Genomic DNA, 20,556 nt, shown 5'->3' with positions numbered 1-20,556 from the left:
CAGCTCTCTGAAAAATATATGCATTGCTCACTTTTAAGGTTAATTTGAACCATTAACATCATCTTTGTCACTTTCTCAAAGCTAGACAATCAACAGAACAATAAGTCAAGCCCCTATTTATAGTCTGTGGATTTCTAGAGAGTAAATTCTCATACAGAGCATTTAACAATCAGCTCCCATGAGCTGATACAAGTGAACTTCAGCAATTCCTGGCTCTTTCCCTTTTTCATTTTCCCTAAAGATTCCCTCCGGTGGTGCAGCTGGGTCGGGGAGAATCATGGGGAGATGTTGGGCAGAAAGATAATTATAGAAATGAAAAGGGAGAGAAAAAGTCCATACACCAAAGAGAGCAGAAGCAGAGATCCACCATTTCACCCAGCTCCTCTCTGGAGGGAGATGTAAAGGCTAGGATCCACCGGAGTCTCAGCTTGAGACTCAAAAGAACCCAAAAGAAAACTTCCAAGTTTTTCCATGGAGAAAGGAGACAGAGGAGAGGTGGAGGTGGATGGGGACAGAAATCTCAAGCCAAAGGACAGTGACTATTTGGCCTTAAGGCCCTAACAAAGCACCACCAGCCAAGTGGTGGCAAATGAATGGATCTGAGGCTTTATTAAAGGAAGCTGGGTGGTTCGGTGGGTGGAGCATTGGACTGGCATCAGAAATACTTAGCAAGCCCCAGATGCTTACTGGCTGTATAATCCTGATTCTGTGCCTCAGTTTCCCAACCTGTAAAATGAGGGGGATTAGACTTTGAAGAGCTCCATGGTCCAGAGGGACAATTGGAACACATCCAACCCAGGACAAATAATCCAAGGAAGAAATGACTCCCCAAACGAACCCAGCTGTGTCCTTCCCCAGAATAGGTTCCATGTGCCTCCCTCTTCTCCCTTCTCTCAGCTCCCTTGCCCAGGCAAGGCTGAAGAACCCAAAGCTCAGAGCAGGGGGTAGGTCTTGGGTCAAGGGGCTCAGGGCTACCCAAGTCGGCATCATTGATAGGTAGGGGATTGGGGCAGTGGTTGGAGTCAGTGCATTCATGAAAAATACCAAGATTTCTCGCTTTTAAGATCTCTCTGTTCCATGAATATTTAGGTTTGACACGGCGTTTTACATAGATCATGTCATTCGTTCCCACAAAAGTCCTGTGAGATGAGTGCTATTATTATTCCTTTTTTACAGCCAAGGAAACTGAGGCTCGTACAGGTTAAAGGATTCTGTTCGGCCGAAATGAGATTTGAACCCAGGTCTAATGCTCTGTCCACTGAACCACCTGATTTTCGCACTCCTGAGGGAGACTTACCTCTCGCCGTCACCAGCGATGGCTGTCTTCTTCAGGGAAAATAGGGCGCAGTCTCCCAGCTTCAGTCCCCCCCTTTTCTGTACCAGGCGCCCACACACACCCACACAGCCTTTTTGAACTTTCCTCAGAGTTTTTTACTGCTCTTAACAACTGGAAAATAAAACGTGTAAAAATAACCAAAGAGACGAAGGTAAAAAACCCTCAGCACTTTAAAAAGCCATTTCCCCTCATCCTTCCCAGTTTACGCTGGGCCTAATCAGGCCTGTCTTAACTTCTTAGCTTCTTATAAGTAACCAAAGTCGGTGTCAAATCCCATCTCTGTGAGACCTGGCTGGCCAAGTCACTTCCCATTTGGGGGCCTTGGGGGTCCCTAGGGTCTTACTGGCCAGCTGTGCCCAGTGCCCCTGCACCTCCTGGCTTGGAGCCCCCTTCCTTTAGCCACATTGCCCCAGCTGACACTATTCTTCCTGGACTTGAGGGGCAATGGTAAAGAGGGGTGGACCCAAGTTCAGATCCCACCACAGCTACCACTAAAATGGGCAAATCCTTTAACTTCTCTGTGCCTCAGTTTCCTCAGTTGTAAAAATGGGATAATAGCAGCTGCCTCGGATCCATCAGTCAACCAAAACAAAGGGACAGGGGAAAAGAAAATAAAGAGTAACCCCCCCAAACCCATAAAATAATGTGTGCAGTGTGCCTTTCTCCCTGGGGGTAAGAGGAAATTAAACAGCTTACTTATCTTGCCTGGACAATGGGCTGTCTTTCAGATGGTATTGGTGACGTCATCCGACATCTCCGGAAGCAAGTGGAGACGCTCTTCAACACACGATATGGTAAACAGTGGCTTGGGGACTAGGAGGGTGTTGGGGGGGGGGGGGCTCTGATCACCAGCTGTTCCCTCTTTCACAGTAGCTCACGTTAGGATTCCTGCTGACTCTCAGGGTGCCATGATTGCCATGGGCTCCCTCAAGAGAACAATTAATAAGCATTTATTAAGCACCTACTATATGCCAGGCACTTTGCCAAACACTGAGGAGACAAAAAAGAGGCAAAAAATGGTTCTTGCCCTCAAAGAGGTCACCATTCCATGGGGAAAGTCAGCCGTCACTGCCCTCATGACACAGAAGCATCAAGGTCCGAGGTTCTGAATCTAGAGGCATTTATTAAGTGCTTACATAACGGATACAAAGAAAGGCAAGACGCGTTCCTGCCCTCAAGAAGCGTACATGTAATAAGAGGAAAATATTGTCAACACATAATGTGAATTACTGGGAACAGCCAGGGGGAGATGAAAGGCAGCTTGGGAATGGGAGGCATTATTCCGGGTCTCTCTGTCCAAGCCCTCAGGCAGCTTAAAGCACAGCCTGACTTTCCGCCCATTGGACTTGAAACATAAATAAATACAACATAAATACATATGTACATAAATACAACGGGAGAAGAGAGCCGGGGAGACCGTAACCCCCACACAAGTCTCCTCTGAAGGTCTTCTTTTCTCTCAAAATCAATCAAGAAACCTTTATTAAACTCCTACTGTATACCAGCCACTGTGCTAAGAGCTGGGGGGACAAAAAGAGGCAATAGACAGTCCTGCCTTCAAGGGGCTTCCAATCTGATGAAGGAGATAACACAAATAAATATGTACAAAGCAAGCAGCGAACAGGAGGCAATTAGCAGAGGGCTTGGGGAGGCTTCCCAGAGAAGGATTTTAAGGAATTCAGGAGGGTCCATTGTCAGGGAGTAAAGAAAGGGGAGAAAAAACTTTCCTGCCGGCCTTCAGCCGCAGAATTCGGCCAGATCAGAGGCCTGGGCCCTCCCTGGTTTTCTGTCACCTGGCGGCTGTCTCAGGAGAAAAGTGCCCCCCGTGGCAGCAGTTTGCTGTCCGCTGCCCTCCCCTGCCTCCCGGACCGGCCTCCCCCGGGGGCCGCGCTGTGCTAACGAGAATCCTCCTTGTTTCAGCCAAAGCCATTGGCATTTCGGAGCCAGTCAAAGTCCCCTACTCCAAATTCCTGATGTACCCGGAGGAACTCTTTGTGGTGGGGCTGCCAGAGGGCATCTCCCTTCGGAGGCCTAACTGCTTCGGGATTGCCAAGCTCCGGAAAATCCTGGAGGCCAGCAGCAGCATCCACTTTGTCATTAAGAGGTAAGGAAGGATGGAGCCGGGCCCTTTGGACTCGGGGCCGAGGGAGGCGGACCAAGGTCTGTTCTGGGCTTTGGCTGGAGAAGATGGTGCCCACCCTGCTTGACCTTCTGGCAGAGAGAGCAGCGGGCATTGGGTCTGCCCCGACCTGTCCTTGGTTCCCATGAGGGCGGCTTATTCTTGTGGGGCCAGGATCAGGAGTGGGGAGAGCGGGTTTGGGGTCCACAGGGAGCAGGAGTAAAGGGACTCACACTCTTCTTAGGTTTTTAAGCTCAGTGAAAATAGGGACTGTATCCTATATAAACATTACAGATCATAGGCTCAGAATTCAAAGATATTTAATTACTATTGGCTTGAACTGAACTTGGAGTAATCTTGGTTTGGTTTTATCATACGACATCTTTAAGCGTAATGGCTGGAAGGGCAGGTAGGTGGTACCTGAGCACTGGCCCTGGGGTCAAGAGAATCTGACTTCTAATGTGGCCTCGGATACTTGATACGTGCTGTGTGACCCTGGGCAAGTCACTTAACTCTGCCTGGCCAAAAAAAAAGAATAGTCTGACTTGATTTAAAAAAAAAAAAAAAAAAATCGTATTAAGTCATTTACCCAGAGAGAGAAAAAGACTCAAAAGGGAAGCAGGGACAGCATAGAGCAAGACAGAATTACCCCCAATGCCGCCATGTTGTTGACTCTCCATTTGCCCATCTGAGAACATAATCTCAGAGCTCCCTGAGGGCAGGACTACGGCTTTGGGCCTTTTTTCTTCCCCTCTTTGTCTTGGGTCTTCCTCAGGTCCCTCCACATGGATCCATAGAATACTAGAGCTGAAGGGTCCTTAGAGACCCCTCCATTTTACAAAGGAGACAGACCTAGCAAGGGGAAATGTGTTGTCCAGATCACAAAGCGAGTCATTGGCTGAGCCAGGGCCAGAGGACACAAGGCCAGAATCTTGGCTCCCGTTCTCTCTCCCCAAGCTACACTGCCTTTGTTCTGAGAATTGGGGAGGGGGGCCTCAGACCAAAGTGGCAGAGGCCGTCCCCTCTGACCTCCTGGTTTGTGCTATTTTACAGACCCGAGCTCCTTGCTGAAGGAATCAAAGACGCAGCCACCGACAGCCCCGGGGTGCTAGGTAGGCTTCTGCACCTGGCAAACTGCATAGATGTCACGTGTTACAGCAGAAGGTTTCCTCTTCCTGCTTCCAGACTGGACCCCCTTAGGAGCCGCTCCTGCTTGTGTTCTCTCTCCATAGCGGTCCCCCTTCCTCTCTCCCAGCAGCCCCCACTGTTCCTCCCCTCCGCTCTTCTCTTTCCTCCTTTCTTTCTCTTCTCCCCGTGTCATCCTTCTCTCCTTTCATGAACATGTTTTGTCTTCATTATTACCCTCATTCTTTTTCACGTGACTCTTCTGCTTATACCCGTAGAGAGAGATTCTGGGGACTCCCTGGTGGACGAGACAGTAAAAAGACAGGGGTTTCAAGGTAAGGGCCTAGCTCGGGAAAGGGTCACGGGGGCCTTTACGAGCCTCCATCGGCTCCGAGGGTGCGGGGGCACTGGCATGGGGCTTTGGGACTCGGGGAGGCGCACGTGTCAGCCAAGTCATCGGCCTGGGAGCCGGGCTTAAGTGACTGCCGGGTGAGAGAGGCAGAGAGTGGGGCCCGCTGGCTCAGTCCTCCTGGCGTAGCTCATGTCTCAGGCGTGTAAGCACACACACATGTACCTGCGTGAGTGCGCGTGTCTGTGTAAAGAGCCCAAATTAAGGTGCCAAACCTCTGTGAACTTGGACAGAAAAAAAAATGACATTTGTTTTCAACTCCCAACTAAAACATTCTCTTCAGTTACTTAAATATGTCCTGAGACGAGGTTCACAGGTTTCCTCAGACTGCTGGGCGGGGGGGAGGGGGGGGGGGGGGATGGCACAAGCCGAGGGGAAGAATTCTGCTGTGGGGAAAAAAGACTCACTTACCATCATCAATGGACTTGGGTGCAAACCCCATCTATGCTATTATGTAACCCGGAGCTTTGATCCTCAGTTTCTCCATCTGTAAAATGGGGTGGTTGGCTTAGGCGGTCTCCACGGTCCCCTCCAGCTCAGGTCAATGATCTGATGACCCTGGCCAGGTCATGTTTTTTCCCTGAGCTTTAGTCTTTCTCTTATGATATGAAGGATTTGGACTAGATGGCTTCTGAGGTCATTTCCTGCTCTAAATCAGTGATCTCACAAATAAAACCTTCCTTAGATGGTCCTCTGCAAGTATTTTAAAAGTTATAATGTGAGAAAGTAACAAATACTGCTTGATTCTCAAGATCCATCCTGACCCTAAAGAAAGGGGGTACAAGGAGGCTCCTCCCTCCCTTCTCTGCAGAGGACAAGGATTATGAGGGTGGAGTGCCACTTGTATTGGCATTCTCGGTTAATAGTTTGTTGTTCAGTCATTTTTTTGGTCTTGGCCTATCTTCCTGGCCCCGTTTTCTTGGCAGAGATACTGGGGTAGTTTGCCATTCCTTTATCCAGCTTATTTTACAGATGAGGAAACTGAGGCAGACAGGGTTAAGTGCTTGGGCTCACACAGCTAACATGCGGTCTGAGGTTGGATTTGAATTCAGGAAGATGAGAATTCCTGACTCCCAGCTTAGTGTCCTATCAACTATGGCGCTACCTAGCTGCCCCAGGTTGATGGTTAATTTTCCCAAAGCGGGGTTTGTTTTTGTTTTTATGTCTTTCTATTTCTTTTGTTTTCCTCGTGATTAGGGATTTCTCTCTTGATGAAGGAGGGGAAATTAAGATGATTTTAGATAGGATTTACTAACTTGTTTTAAAAAATTTACAAGACTTATTGTGCTTGGCTCCAGAGGCAGAGCGGGGGTCACCAGGGAGAGGTTGAGAGGAGGCAGATTTTGGTTTGGAGTCAGGAATGGCATTAGAATTCTCCTAGAATAGGGGCAGCTAGGGGGCGCAGTGGATAGACCACCAGCCTTGAATTCAGGAGGACCCGAGTTCAAATTTGGTCTCAGATACTTAACTTCCTGGCTGTGTGACCCTGGGCAAGTCACTTAACCCCAGCCTCAGGAAAAAAAAAAAAAAAAAAAAAAGAATTCTCCCAGAATAGAAGAGATTAACCAGGGAGATTTCGGTTTCTTCCTCCCTTGGAGGTCTTCAGACAAAGGCTGAATAGCTGCCTATTAGGTTTGGTATAATCTTTGGTTGGCTCCTGTCTTAGAAATTATGAGATCACCGGGTTTGTCCTCATGCTGATGTAAAAGTAACCCCAAGTTCTTGAATTCTACACCAAGGTCACACCAAACTCGGCTAGATTATAGTAGCCATGTTGGCAAGGCTCACGACCCCTTTTCACCTAAGAAATTTTCACACCATCCCAGGTATATAGGTGTATAAAGTAGGTGTACAATTCATTTTATGCCACCCCAGATTTATAGGTGTATAAAAATTAGGTAGACAACTCAAACATTTACTGATAATAAATCGAAATTTTGTGACCCCCACATTCATTTATACAACCCCCAGTTTAAGAAGCTTTGGTTCAGAGTATGATCCTGGAGATCAGCTTTCTACTGTCCTGAGGAGAACTTCACTAATTCAAGGGGTTAACTGTGGAAAAAAGAATCTTTGACCATGGCAACCCAGGAAACAGAGGACTCAAATAGCTCCCGGTCCACTTCTCCAGTGACAATGGCAATAAAGGGTCAGAGGATGCTAAGAATCATGTTATTTTTAGGCCATCCATAAAACATTAATTTAGCCATTAGTATTTTGATTGGGTGATCTTTGCCTAATGACCAGGGAGTTGACATACTCTTGGAAGTACTGAACCGTATAAATATTAGCTTTCTCGCTATAAGCCAAATCAGAAGTCATAAGGAAGTTACAGCTAAGTGGAAAGTTGGCTCACACGTTCTTGGAGGGACTCAAAAACAAGAGAAAAAAGTTGGCAGAGCTGGATTCATCTTGGAGGCAAAGGCAATAGGAAACATCACTGCAGGAGGTCCCTCAGTCATCCCATCATGCATTGCTTATCACGAGCATTTAAAAAAGAACACTGTGAAAATAATTTCTGCTCATGAGCCAACATGTGATATAGAGAATGTCAAGGTAGAGAAATTCTGTGCAGAAATCCATGAAGTCCTTCAAAATAACTCAAGGCAGATACCTAGTAACTTCAGTACAAAAGATGGGGATAAACAGGATAGCAAAAAAATATGTTGGGAAATATGATTTGGGCTTCATATAGGAAAGAGAACAAAAGCCTATAGACTTGTCGGAAGCCTTCCTCCTATGTTTCATGAACACTGTCCTTTTATAAAATTCCATTTTTCTAATGAATAAAAATTTGTTTTCTCTCCCTCCCACATATCCCCATTTGAAAAAAAAAATTAAAGGAAAAAACTCTACTAACAAATGCACATAACCAAGCAAAACAAATTCCCTCAATGGCTGTGTCCAAAGAAAAATGTGACATTCTGCATCCCAAGTCCATTGCCTTCTGTCAGGAGATGGGTCTCATGCTTCACCATCAGTCCTCTGGAATGGTGATTGGTCATTGTGTTGATGAGAGTTGTGAATACTTTCTTTCAGGAGAAAGCTGAAAGACATTCATTGGACATGATAAGCAGCAAACAATGTCACAGAAAACAGGAAATGGACAGTGTCATAGAACTATGACTAGATCTAGGATTGGTCAGTGTTACACATTTTTTAGACAAGAAAGCTGAATGGAGGAACTTGCCCAAAATGTCCAGGTAGCAGGCATCAGAGGCAGAATTTGAAACCAGGTTCTTTAACTAAACAGACAGTGCTCATTTCCTTCACTACACGGCCTCTTAAAAGGAAGAAAATAGCTGCTTTCCATAAATGTTTGTGGAATGAATAAAGGAGAAAGTAATTTGTAAATTACCTCTCTTTATGCAATCAGATCATTGCCTCATTACAGAAAACGTCAAAATTAGTCTCAAATTTAGAAGAAAGAATAAATACAGAAAGAAGCCATTGCATGCAAATTACAACTGCTCTATCCTGACCTATTTGAACATTTGATGCTGGGAAATGGATAAAGAACAAAACATTGACACCAATTACTATCCTTTCCTACAAAAATTTAACCAGTGTAAGTCGCTTTTCACAAGGAAGAATCCAAAGGAATTCAGAAACCACCTCAATCAGAAAACACTTAGTTTTGGCAAAACAGAGATGAAGCAGCCAGGCATAAACCTTTTTAAAATAGAAATTTATTTACAAAATATTTAGGAGGCAGAATAGAAGGTCACGAACTGCATTGATTCATAAAGTAAAAGAAGTGCTGAGAGAGACAAGTCTGCAAAAATCTCAGCATGAAAATAACATAATCCAGGTCATTTCATGACCATTTATAGATGAAACTGAAATGAGAGAAGCAAACAAAAAGCAATCAATAAACATATATATACGTATATATATGTATGTATGTATATAGACACACATATACACATATATGTATATAAAAACATAGATACACCTATATATATAAAACAGATATTTAGATATACACATTTTATATATATATATATACATGCATATATATATATACATATATATATTATGGAGATATACATACATACATATAAAACAGATATACATACCACACATACACATATATAGTGCCTAATATGTTCCAGGCACCGTGCTTTACAAATATTGTGTTATTTGATCCTCACAACAACCCTAGGAGAGAGGGGCTATTACCCCCATTTTACAGATGAGGAAATTGAGGCAAACAAATGATGTGACATACTCAGACTCACACAGCTTGTAAGGTTAGCTTTTAATTCAAATCTTCCTAATCCCAAGCACAGTCACCGTATTACCAGCTATGACATACAAGAGAAGGAAAAGATTAAACTGCTGCCTTCAGAGAGCTCAATGTCATTCTAATAGATAACACTAGGGTTATAGATTTGCACTGGAAGGAACTTTAGAAGTCACAGAATCCAACTCCCTCATTTCACAGAGGAGGAAGCTTGGTCCCATAGAAGTGAAGTAACATACTGATGTCCAAGGCAAGATTCAGACCTGGTTCTTCCCTGTGACTCCAACACTATCCATTACCTGGAGGTGTCATACTCCAGGTTTCCCTCCCACCCCAGTACAAAACTCAAACTGGTTTAAAATGGAATTTTTTAAAGAATGTTTAATATGAATAAATACAAATATAACCCAAGTAGGGTTAATTTTTGTTTTTCTAAGCTAATATGCAGCTCACAAGAATCCATTTTTATTTGAATTTGCCACTAACTATTCTCACCTTATACACCAAGAACAACACAGGACTATGAAACATTAAACTATAACTAGTGAGGAGAGACAGCCATGTAGGCTCTAGTAATTAGGAAAAGGATCATGGACTGAACCCAAATACCACCTCCTCCATGAAGCTAGCCTTGATCACTCCTCTATGGGACCTCTTGATCCTGTGTGTGCTCCATATCAATAAGCCAATTAGACATGAAGCACCTACTGTATTAGGACTGGGGAGTCCAACGGCAAAGCAATCCCTTCCCTCGAGGAGCTTAGATTCTCTTAAAAAAGTCGTGTAGAGATATAGATCTGTACATGAAACATGCAAAGCGATATAAAGTAATATCTTTTAATCTGTGATTTTTGTAAGATACTGAATTTTGTATCATTTGCTAACCTGGACTATATCTCCCCTCAGTGTAGTCTCAGAGCTCTTTGTACTCCCCCCATACATAGTACCTAGCACAGTGTGTGGAACATAGAATATTCCTCAATGAAATACCAGAACCTGCCCCCATTGAGTCCATCCCCCTGCCTCTCTACAGAAGAGCACTGTGACATTCTAGATTTTCTCCTCCCAGCTCTTGCTAACTCTCCCCAGAATTCACTTGCCATTAGTCATGTCAAGCAGCAGGTGTGGAGACCAAAATGCTCGGGCTGCATTTTCCCTCATCTCTACCCTCGAGCTAATAAAAAATGATCCCTTGAGCATGAGAGATGAGGGAGAGGGGGCTCACATGCCCCTTCTTTGTGCTTCTCTTCCTCAGGGGCTCATTTCTTAGTCTGGGGGCCAGCCAAATGCCAGAAGCATTCCTTTCATCAGATTTGCGGCTGCTTCGACATTTGTGAGCTTCTTAAGGAAAAGGACATTTTCTGTTTAGATGGTTTTTTTGAAGGGCTCCGAATGGCCCACTCCAGAGATCTGTTAATTGCCAGATAAGGAGTTTCCTATAATTAGAAAATCATATTACTTAAAAGTCACCAAGTGCTTTTTAATTTAACAGCCCAAATCCATAATCATCTCTTTCCTTTGCAGAAAATTATGATGCCAGGCTCTCACGGATAGACATCGCGAACACACTGAGAGAACAAGTCCAGGATCTGTTCAATAAAAAATACGGTGAGCCTTCATGGAAGGAGGGAAGGGGACGGGGGCAAAAAGAGTGTGGGGAAGTGATGGGGCACCTCTTGACTTTGACATCGCCCTAGAGAGGGCTAAGTTACCTGTGTTCTTTTGCTCAAGATCAAGAAAACCTCCCAGATAGGATGATGTTCTTCCTAAGGGAGAGCACTTAGAGACTAAATAGGCTATTTAATCCGTCAGCTTTTATTAAAATCTTATGAAGGAAGGAAGGAAGGAAGGAAGGAAGGAAGGAAGGAAGGAAGGAAGGAAGGAAGGAAGGAAGGAAGGAAGGAAGGAGAGGAAAGGAGAGGAGGAAAAAGAAGGAAGGAAGGGAGGAAGAGAGGGAGGGAATAAGAGAAGGAGGGAAGGAGAGAGGAAGGAAGAAAGGAAAGAAGGAAGGGAGGGAGGAAAGGAAGGAGTGAGGGAGAGAGGAAGGAATAAAGGAAGGAGAGAGGGAAGGAGGAAAGTAAAGAAGGAAGAAAAAAGAGGGAAAGAAAGGATGAAAAGAAAGGAAGGAAGAAAAGAAAGGAATGAGGGAGGTTGGGCAAAAAGAAGGAAGGAAGGAAAGAAGAGAAGGAAAAAGAAAGGAAGGAATTCAAATCCATCTGCATATAAAAGCAAAGATAGTCCTGCCCTCAAGGAGCTTGCATTCTAATGGGACAAGACTGCACACATTTGAGAAAGATGGCCACAATGACTCCAAGCCGCAGTGGGGGAGATTGGCAGCATTGATTGGGTGAGGATTCCAGAGGGAGAGCTTCAGAGAGTATGAGAAGCCAAGAAGATGTTAAGGGAGTATGGAGAGGGATCATGGGAGCCCCTCACCAATCAGGGCATTAGGGGCCACAGACGGACCCTGAGATACCTGCTCCTAGCCGTGTGACCTAGGGCTTGAGGATGCCTTCTCTGACCTTCAGGCTCTCCTCACCCAAGATCACATTCTCAGAGATGTCAGAGCTGCAGGAATCAGATGGGCTCTAAGGCCTTTTCTGGGTATAAGTTCTCTGAAGCTATAAATTTAGGCAACTATTAATTCCTCTGAAATACTGAAACATGTGGCAGATTGTTGTTTAGTTATTTTTAATTCCTTGTGACCCTTTTCGGGTTTTCTTGGCAGAGTGTTTTGACATGTCCTTCTTCAGGCTATTTGACCAATGGGAAAACTTCCCAGGTTAACACAGCTAGGAAGTGTTTGAGGCCAGTTAGAATTCAGGACTCCAGAACCTATATTCCATCACCTAGCTGCTTCCGAATAGCAGATACTTCATCTTAAAAATGACAGTAATAGTAACTTAGCATCATGCTTTGCACATAGTAGGTGCTATATAAATGCTTATTCCCTTCCCTAACAGATAGATAGCATGATGTGGTGGATAGAGAGCTAGCCTCAGAGTCAGTATTCATTATAAGCTCTTTGAGGACAAGAACTCCCTTTTGCCTCTTTTTGAATCACCAGCATTTAGCACAATGCTTGGCACACAGTAGGTGCTTCATAAATGTTTGTTGATTGATTGGCCATGTTGGAAATCTCACCTGTGACTTTGTGACTCTGGGTAAATCACCCCTCCTCTCAGTGCCCCCCAGTGCCCCATTGTTCTTACCTGTGGAGACTATTTCACCAGACCATGCCACATCTGATCCCACTGATTCTATATAAAATAAATAGTAATAACAACTGCCACCAAGTCCTGATATACCCTAGTGGGAAGGGAGGAGGTGTCTCAGTAGACCCACTCCCATCTCCCACCTTCAGGAAGCACTTCTGGAGCCAGCTAACCCACCCTTCATTTTACATAAGAGGAAACTGAGACCAGAGAAGTGATTGGATCCATACAGATAAGAAATAGAATAGCTAAGATTTGAACTCAGGACCTTTGACCTGTTCCTTTCCACCATCTGGGCTGGCTTTTGTTTCTCTGCTTTTCTGGATTCTTTCCTCTTGTGTCTTCTTCACAATACACCTTCCCGGGTGTCCAACATCCATTATAATGTTTGTGGCATCAACAAGGCAGGACACTGGCCTGGGGAGCAGCTGCTTCACGAAACATCTGGTACCCGTGGCGTTTTGTCCCAGAGATGCCCCTGAGACACCCGGATCCTCCTTCTGGGTTTCTTTACCTCATCCCTCCCTGAGTTGTTGTGAAAGTAAACAAGAGAATATCTGTAAACCACTAAGCACATAGTAGGGGCCTAATAAATGCTTGTTCTCTTCTTTTTCCTCCCCCTTTGTTCAACTCTAATGTCTCTGGTCCTGAAGCCCCATATTTACCTTCATTTTCATGTAAGCCCCTTCCTACAAATTCAGGTCCGCTCATATACCCCTGTCCACATACATACTCCTTCTGGCACACACACACACACACACACACACACACACACACACACACCCTTAAGTACCTATATGAGCTTATTTTTTCAGCATTTTTAACAATAGTATTTTATTTTTCCAAATACATGCAAAGATAGCTTTCAGCATTCACCTTTGCAAAACATTGTGTTCCAATTTTTGTCCCTCTCTCTCTCTCCCCCAAGGCAGCAGGCGATCCGATATAGGGTAAACATGTTTGTTCTAAACATGTCCTAAACACATTTCCATATTTATCATCCTGAACAAGAAAAATAAGATCAAAAGGGGAAAAGCATGAAAAAGAAAAAAAAAAAAAAAACAAGCAAACAACAACAAAAGATGAAAAAACTATCCTTTGCTCCACAGTCTCCATAGTTGTCTCCCTGAATGTAGATGGCATTTTTCAAACCAAGTCTATTAGAACCACCTTGAGTAACCTCATTGTGGAAAAGAGCCAAATTATATGGACTCATTTTCATCCAGAAGAATATAAGCTCCTTGAGGACAGTGACTTTTTCACTTTTGATTTTGTACTTAAGTAGTAATTAAGTACTTAATAGATGCTTGTTTATTGATGGATCATTTTTTAAAATTATGAAACCTTTTTTTTGACAGTACATATGCATGAGTATATTTTTATAACATTATCTCTTGTATTCATTTTTCCAAATTTTCCCCTCCCTCCCTCTACTCCTTCCCCTAGATGACAGGCAATCCCATACATTTTACATGTTACAGTATAACCTAGATACAATATATGTGTGTAAATCCCATTTTCTTGTTGCACGTTCAGAATTGGATTCCGAAGGTATAATAACCTGGGTAGATAGACAGTAGTGCTAACAGTTTACATTCACTTCCCAGTGTTCCTTCTCTGGGTGTAGTTGTTTCTGTCCATCATTGATCAGCTGGAAATGAGTTGGATCTTCTTTAGGTTGAAGATTTCCACTTCCATCAGAATACATCTTCATAGAGCACTGAAGTGTACACCGTGGATCAATTGTTTTAATAAATGCATAGCCCAGTGAATGGAGAGATGGCCTTAGAACCAGGAAAACCAAGCAAGTCAGACTTTTGGACTGTGTGATTCTTGAAACTACTTGACCCCAGAAAACACTCTTAATTTGCTGGGTCTGGTTCTGTTTTGTATTGAGAGATGGAGCTTTCTTATCAAGAATTTCCCTTCTACATAGAATCCCCAATCCCTCTAATTTTGTCCGCCTGCATTTTGGATTTCCTTCACAGGCTAATTGTACACTATTTCAAAGTCCGATTCTTTTTGTTCAGCAAAACAACTGTTTGCTCGTGTATACATATATTGTATTTAATTTATACTCTAACATATTTAACATGGATTGGCCAACCTGCCATCTGGGGAAGGGGAAGGAGGAGAAAAATTTGAACAAAAGGTTTGGCGATTGTCAATGCTGTAAAATTACCCATGTATATATCTGGTAAATAAAAACTATAATTAATAAAAAATAAAATTAGGAAAAAAAAGAATTTCCCTTCTACTGATGAAATCGTTGCTAGTGGATTGGAGTGGAGTGGAATGGTTGATGGTCAAGTGTTTCTCTCTTTTGTTTTCCAGGGGAAGCACTGGGCATCAAGTACCCTGTCCAAGTCCCCTATAAGCGGATCAAAAGTAACCCTGGCTCTGTGATTATTGAGGGGCTTCCCCCTGGAATCCCCTTCCGGAAACCCTGCACCTTCGGCTCCCAGAACTTGGAGAGAATACTTGCAGTGGCCGACAAGATCAAGTTCACAGTTACCAGGTACCGCCTCTTAGAAGGGAGGTGGAAGGGAAGGGAGGGCTGGGAAGGGAGACCACCGAAGGGAGAAGGAAGCAATTTCCATCCAGATCTACTGAGATATGTCAGGAAGCAGCTCAGGGGCTTACCCTTGGGAACATCCAGTTCCAGCCTCAACCATTAAATGGGCGGCCCCAATTAAATGGCAGCTCCCAATTTATTAAAGAATGAAAGACAGAATCTCTTCCTTGTCCCCTGACCCTCTCTCTCAGTCCCTCACAATGGGATACAGCCTCTATTAAAGGTTCAGAACCATGATATAAATATCTGAGGAAAGGAGAAGGAGGTAAAGGGAAATGCTTTTGAGGATCAGGCCCCAGGAAGAGCCTGATTCCAAGAGGTTTCATGATTCTCTTTTAAATATTCTAGTATTTTTTCCTTTCCTAAAAAATACTCCAGAAGGTCCATTGAACCTCCCTTTCACCCAGACAATTTGCTGTTAGGGTTTGTGTTGTTTTCTGTACATGCGCTAACATTTCATTTTTTATTTCTTTTTCAGGCCTTTCCAAGGACTTATCCCCAAACCAGGTAAGAGCTCACAATCAATCAATAACTGTTTTATTCAGTGCTTGCTACCATAGCTATTTCATTCAGTGCTTACTAAGTTCTTGGTCCTGGGGAGACAACACTCAAAAGCATCTCGTGCGTTTACATTCTAATGTTGGAGGCGATATGGAAAAATACAGAGATGACGAGATACCTACGGGGTAGACGGAAGATGATCTCAGAAGGAAAGGTCCTGGCAGTCGGGGGTCCCGGAGGGCCTCCTGCAAAGGATGATTTGAGTGGAAAACTAGCTTAGTTCAAGGATCCTAGCCAGGCGTCTGACTCAGTTTTTCTTAAAGACTTGGCCAAGCCTTCAGGAAGGTGGAGGGCACCAGGCAAGGGCATTGTGGGCCTTTTTTCACCCGGCTGGCCAAAGGTCCAGGTCATGGGTCGTTTCTCCTCCTCCTAGCTAACCCCCTTCGGGCCATCTCCCCCCACCTCAACATCTCCCTAGACCGGACAGAGAGGAACGCGGACCTCAAGTGGGCTTTGGGGGCCCGGCTGTGAGCCGTGGTGGCAGCTGTTCTTTGACCTATTGGGGTGCTCTTCTGGGGAGGTTCCAGACTGGATCTGGGACAAGTCGGGCTAGAATATTTCTTAAAGATCTGCAGCGTTTCTGCCTCTAGACATCTTGTAGCCCTTCGCTGCCTGCAAAGTGTTGCCAGGTGGGAGTCCCATTTGAGTACATGGATAAGAGTCATTTGCAGTGTTATTGACAATTCAGAGGAAATGAAGGGAAGTCGGGAGGCCCCCGCCCCGCGCTCCCTCCAGATGTTCCCCAGATGTGACGTGTCAGTCAGTTTGGAGGTTTGTGACTGTCTGCCCCTGTGCAAACGAGAGCCTCTCAGGCCTAGGTCGCCCTTTACCTTCCTCCCCGAGCGACAGTAGAAATGGCCCGCGGGCTTGAGCACAATGGTCTGGGACCGGCCTCTGGCGGGACATCCCAGGGATGTTGGGAGAGATCAGGATGGTGGCCGTCTGTGCGTTGGACGCGTTTGTAAATTCTCTTTGTGTTTTTTTAAATCATCTTTATTTCCCGATCGGTTTCTATCAAGTGGCCGTCTATGCGTTGGACAAGTTTAGACATTATCTCCTTTTTAAAATCATCTTAATTTCCCAATAGATTCCTTTCCCCGCCTTCATCCAGAGAGAAACCACTAATCACAAGGAGAACAAAAGGAACAGAAAGACATCAAAACAAAAACAAAAACTACCATCCACCTGAGGCACTAGGTGGCGCCGTAGTGGGTAGAGCCCTGGGTTGGGAGTCAGGGGAAGCTAGGACTCTGGGGGTGCGTGATGGCTGGAGAAGGCTCCCGTGGCCGGGAGGGAATCTGGGAGTGACCGGCTGGTGGGGGGGTGCAGCTGCTCTGGGGGCGCGCGTGTCTGTGTGAGTATTTTGTGCTTTCTCCATGAGTATCTGTGTGCGGACAGAAGCATTCCCAGGTTCCGGGTCTGATCAGAGAAGTCTCAGAGTCCTGACAGAAAGGGGGGGGCTTCGAGTCCTGGCTCCGCGCCCGTCCTCAGCGCCCTCTCCGGCAGCTCCGCCTTGGGTAAGGCTGGAGCGAGGGCGTAGGGAGGGCTTTGTGGGGCGCTCTCGGAGCCAGGCCAGGCAAAGGGCTGACAGAGGGGCTTCCCAGAAGGCGGCAGCATCACCGCAGGGGCCACAGGGCCCTGTGTCAGACCCAGAGACCGCAGACTGCAGAGAGGTTTCCTAACAAAGAACGACGTGCTCAGCAGCATCGCAAAAAATAAGGACTTAGAAGTGGCTTCAGCCAACAAGCATTTATTAAGTACCTACTGTGTGCCAAATCCCATGCTACGCTCTGAAGTGATTGTGGCAAGGAAAGAATCTGCTCTTAAGGAGCTTTCCTGCTTGTGGAAGAGAATGTAAGACATGGTCACAGTCCTTCAAATGTCTCTAACCAACAAGCATTTATTAAGTACCTACTGTGTGCCAAATCCCATGCTACACTCTGAAGAGATTGTGGCAAGGAAAGAATCTGCTCTTAAGGAGCTTTCCTGCTTGTGGAAGAGAATGTAAGACATGGTCACAGTCCTTCAAATGTCTTTAACCAACAAGCATTTATTAAGTACCTACTGTGTGCCAAATCCCATGCTACACTCTGAAGTGATTGTGGCAAGGAAAGAATCTGCTCTTAAGGAGCTTTCCTGCTTGTGGAAGAGAATGTAAGACATGGTCACAGTCCTTCAAATGTCTCTAACCAACAAGCATTTATTAAGTACCTACTGTGTGCCAAATCCCATGCTACACTCTGAAGTGATTGTGGCAAGGAAAGAATCTGCTCTTAAGGAGCTTTCCTGCTTGTGGAAGAGAATGTAAGACATGGTCACAGTCCTTCAAATGTCTTTAACCAACAAGCATTTATTAAGTACCTACTGTGTGCCAAATCCCATGCTACACTCTGAAGAGATTGTGGCAAGGAAAGAATCTGCTCTTAAGGAGCTTTCCTGCTTGCGGAAGAGAATGTAAGACATGGTCACAGTCCTTCAAATGTCTTTAACCAACAAGCATTTATTAAGTACCTACTGTGTGCCAAATCCCATGCTACACTCTGAAGTGATTGTGGCAAGGAAAGAATCTGCTCTTAAGGAGCTTTCCTGCTTGTGGAAGAGAATGTAAGACATGGTCACAGTCCTTCAAATGTCTTTAACCAACAAGCATTTATTAAGTACCTACTGTGTGCCAAATCCCATGCTACACTCTGAAGTGATTGTGGCAAGGAAAGAATCTGCTCTTAAGGAGCTTTCCTGCTTGTGGAAGAGAATGTAAGACATGGTCACAGTCCTTCAAATGTCTTTAACCAACAAGCATTTATTAAATACCTACTGTGTGCCAAATCCCATGCTACACTCTGAAGAGATTGTGGCAAGGAAAGAATCTGCTCTTAAGGAGCTTTCCTGCTTGTGGAAGAGAATGTAAGACATGGTCACAGTCCTTCAAATGTCTTTAACCAACAAGCATTTATTAAGTACCTACTGTGTGCCAAATCCCATGCTACACTCTGAAGTGATTGTGGCAAGGAAAGAATCTGCTCTTAAGGAGCTTTCCTGCTTGTGGAAGAGAATGTAAGACATGGTCACAGTCCTTCAAATGTCTCTAACCAACAAGCATTTATTAAGTACCTACTGTGTGCCAAATCCCATGCTACACTCTGAAGAGATTATGACAAGGAAAGAATCTGCTCTTAAGGAGCTTTCCTGCTTGTGGAAGAGAATGTAAGACATGGTCACAGTCCTTCAAATGTCTTTAACCAACAAGCATTTATTAAGTACCTACTGTGTGCCAAATCCCATGCTACACTCTGAAGTGATTGTGGCAAGGAAAGAATCTGCTCTTAAGGAGCTTTCCTGCTTGTGGAAGAGAATGTAAGACATGGTCACAGTCCTTCAAATGTCTTTAACCAACAAGCATTTATTAAGTACCTACTGTGTGCCAAATCCCATGCTACACTCTGAAGAGATTGTGGCAAGGAAAGAATCTGCTCTTAAGGAGCTTTCCTGCTTGTGGAAGAGAATGTAAGACATGGTCACAGTCCTTCAAATGTCTTTAACCAACAAGCATTTATTAAGTACCTACTGTGTGCCAAATCCCATGCTACACTCTGAAGTGATTGTGGCAAGGAAAGAATCTGCTCTTAAGGAGCTTTCCTGCTTGTGGAAGAGAATGTAAGACATGGTCACAGTCCTTCAAATGTCTTTAACCAACAAGCATTTATTAAGTACCTACTGTGTGCCAAATCCCATGCTACACTCTGAAGAGATTGTGGCAAGGAAAGAATCTGCTCTTAAGGAGCTTTCCTGCTTGTGGAAGAGAATGTAAGACATGGTCACAGTCCTTCAAATGTCTCTAACCAACAAGCATTTATTAAGTACCTACTGTGTGCCAAATCCCATGCTACACTCTGAAGAGATTGTGGCAAGGAAAGAATCTGCTCTTAAGGAGCTTTCCTGCTTGCGGAAGAGAATGTAAGACATGGTCACAGTCCTTCAAATGTCTCTAACCAACAAGCATTTATTAAGTACCTACTGTGTGCCAAATCCCATGCTACACTCTGAAGTGATTGTGGCAAGGAAAGAATCTGCTCTTAAGGAGCTTTCCTGCTTGTGGAAGAGAATGTAAGACATGGTCACAGTCCTTCAAATGTCTCTAACCAACAAGCATTTATTAAGTACCTACTGTGTGCCAAATCCCATGCTGCGCTTTAAAGAGATTATGACAAGGAAAGAATCTGCTCTTAAGGAGCTTTCCTGCTTGTGGAAGAGAATGTAAGACATGGTCACAGTCCTTCAAATGTCTCTAACCAACAAGCATTTATTAAGTACCTACTGTGTGCCAAATCCCATGCTACACTCTGAAGAGATTATGACAAGGAAAGAATCTGCTCTTAAGGAGCTTTCCTGCTTGCGGAAGAGAATGTAAGACATGGTCACAGCCCTTCAAATGTCTCTAACCAACAAGCATTTATTAAGTACCTACTGTGTGCCAAATCCCATGCTGCGCTTTAAAGAGATTATGACAAGGAAAGAATCTGCTCTTAAGGAGCTTTCCTGCTTGTGGAAGAGAATGTAAGACATGGTCACAGTCCTTCAAATGTCTTTAACCAACAAGCATTTATTAAGTACCTACTGTGTGCCAAATCCCATGCTACGCTCTGAAGAGATTGTGGCAAGGAAAGAATCTGCTCTTAAGGGGCTTTCCTGCTTGTGGAAGAGAATGTAAGACATGGTCACAGTCCTTCAAATGTCTTTAACCAACAAGCATTTATTAAGTACCTACTGTGTGCCAAATCCCATGCTACGCTCTGAAGGGATTGTGGCAAGGAAAGAATCTGCTCTTAAGGGGCTTTCCTGCTTGTGGAAGAGAATGTAAGACATGGTCACAGTCCTTCAAAAAGCCTCTGAAACAAGTGGGAGACAAAATAAGCATGAGAAATTCACTTGATGTTGCCCACTCTGCCCCCATAATAACAATTTACGGGCAG

The 20,556-nt window shown here is 44.5% G+C and overlaps 1 protein-coding gene across 1 annotated transcript in view; it reads left to right on the top strand.

Annotated features, from left to right (window-relative positions):
• Positions 1 to 20,556, top strand: part of GTF2IRD1 (GTF2I repeat domain containing 1) — a gene marked incomplete in the record, with an annotated part of 193,432 nt that overhangs the window by 121,147 nt on the left and 51,729 nt on the right. The window contains 7 exon segments of the mRNA XM_074264041.1: positions 2,065 to 2,130; positions 3,257 to 3,440; positions 4,509 to 4,567; positions 4,859 to 4,915; positions 10,760 to 10,843; positions 14,785 to 14,968; positions 15,504 to 15,532. Of these exon segments, the coding sequence (XP_074120142.1) occupies positions 2,065 to 2,130; positions 3,257 to 3,440; positions 4,509 to 4,567; positions 4,859 to 4,915; positions 10,760 to 10,843; positions 14,785 to 14,968; positions 15,504 to 15,532 (663 nt within the window).

The sequence above is a fragment of the Sminthopsis crassicaudata genome, chromosome 4 (assembly GCF_048593235.1).
Source record: "Sminthopsis crassicaudata isolate SCR6 chromosome 4, ASM4859323v1, whole genome shotgun sequence".
Taxonomy (NCBI): Eukaryota; Metazoa; Chordata; class Mammalia; order Dasyuromorphia; family Dasyuridae; genus Sminthopsis; species Sminthopsis crassicaudata.
The sequence above is the reverse complement of the archived record's forward strand: the minus strand, read 5'-3'. Positions and strand labels throughout refer to the sequence as shown.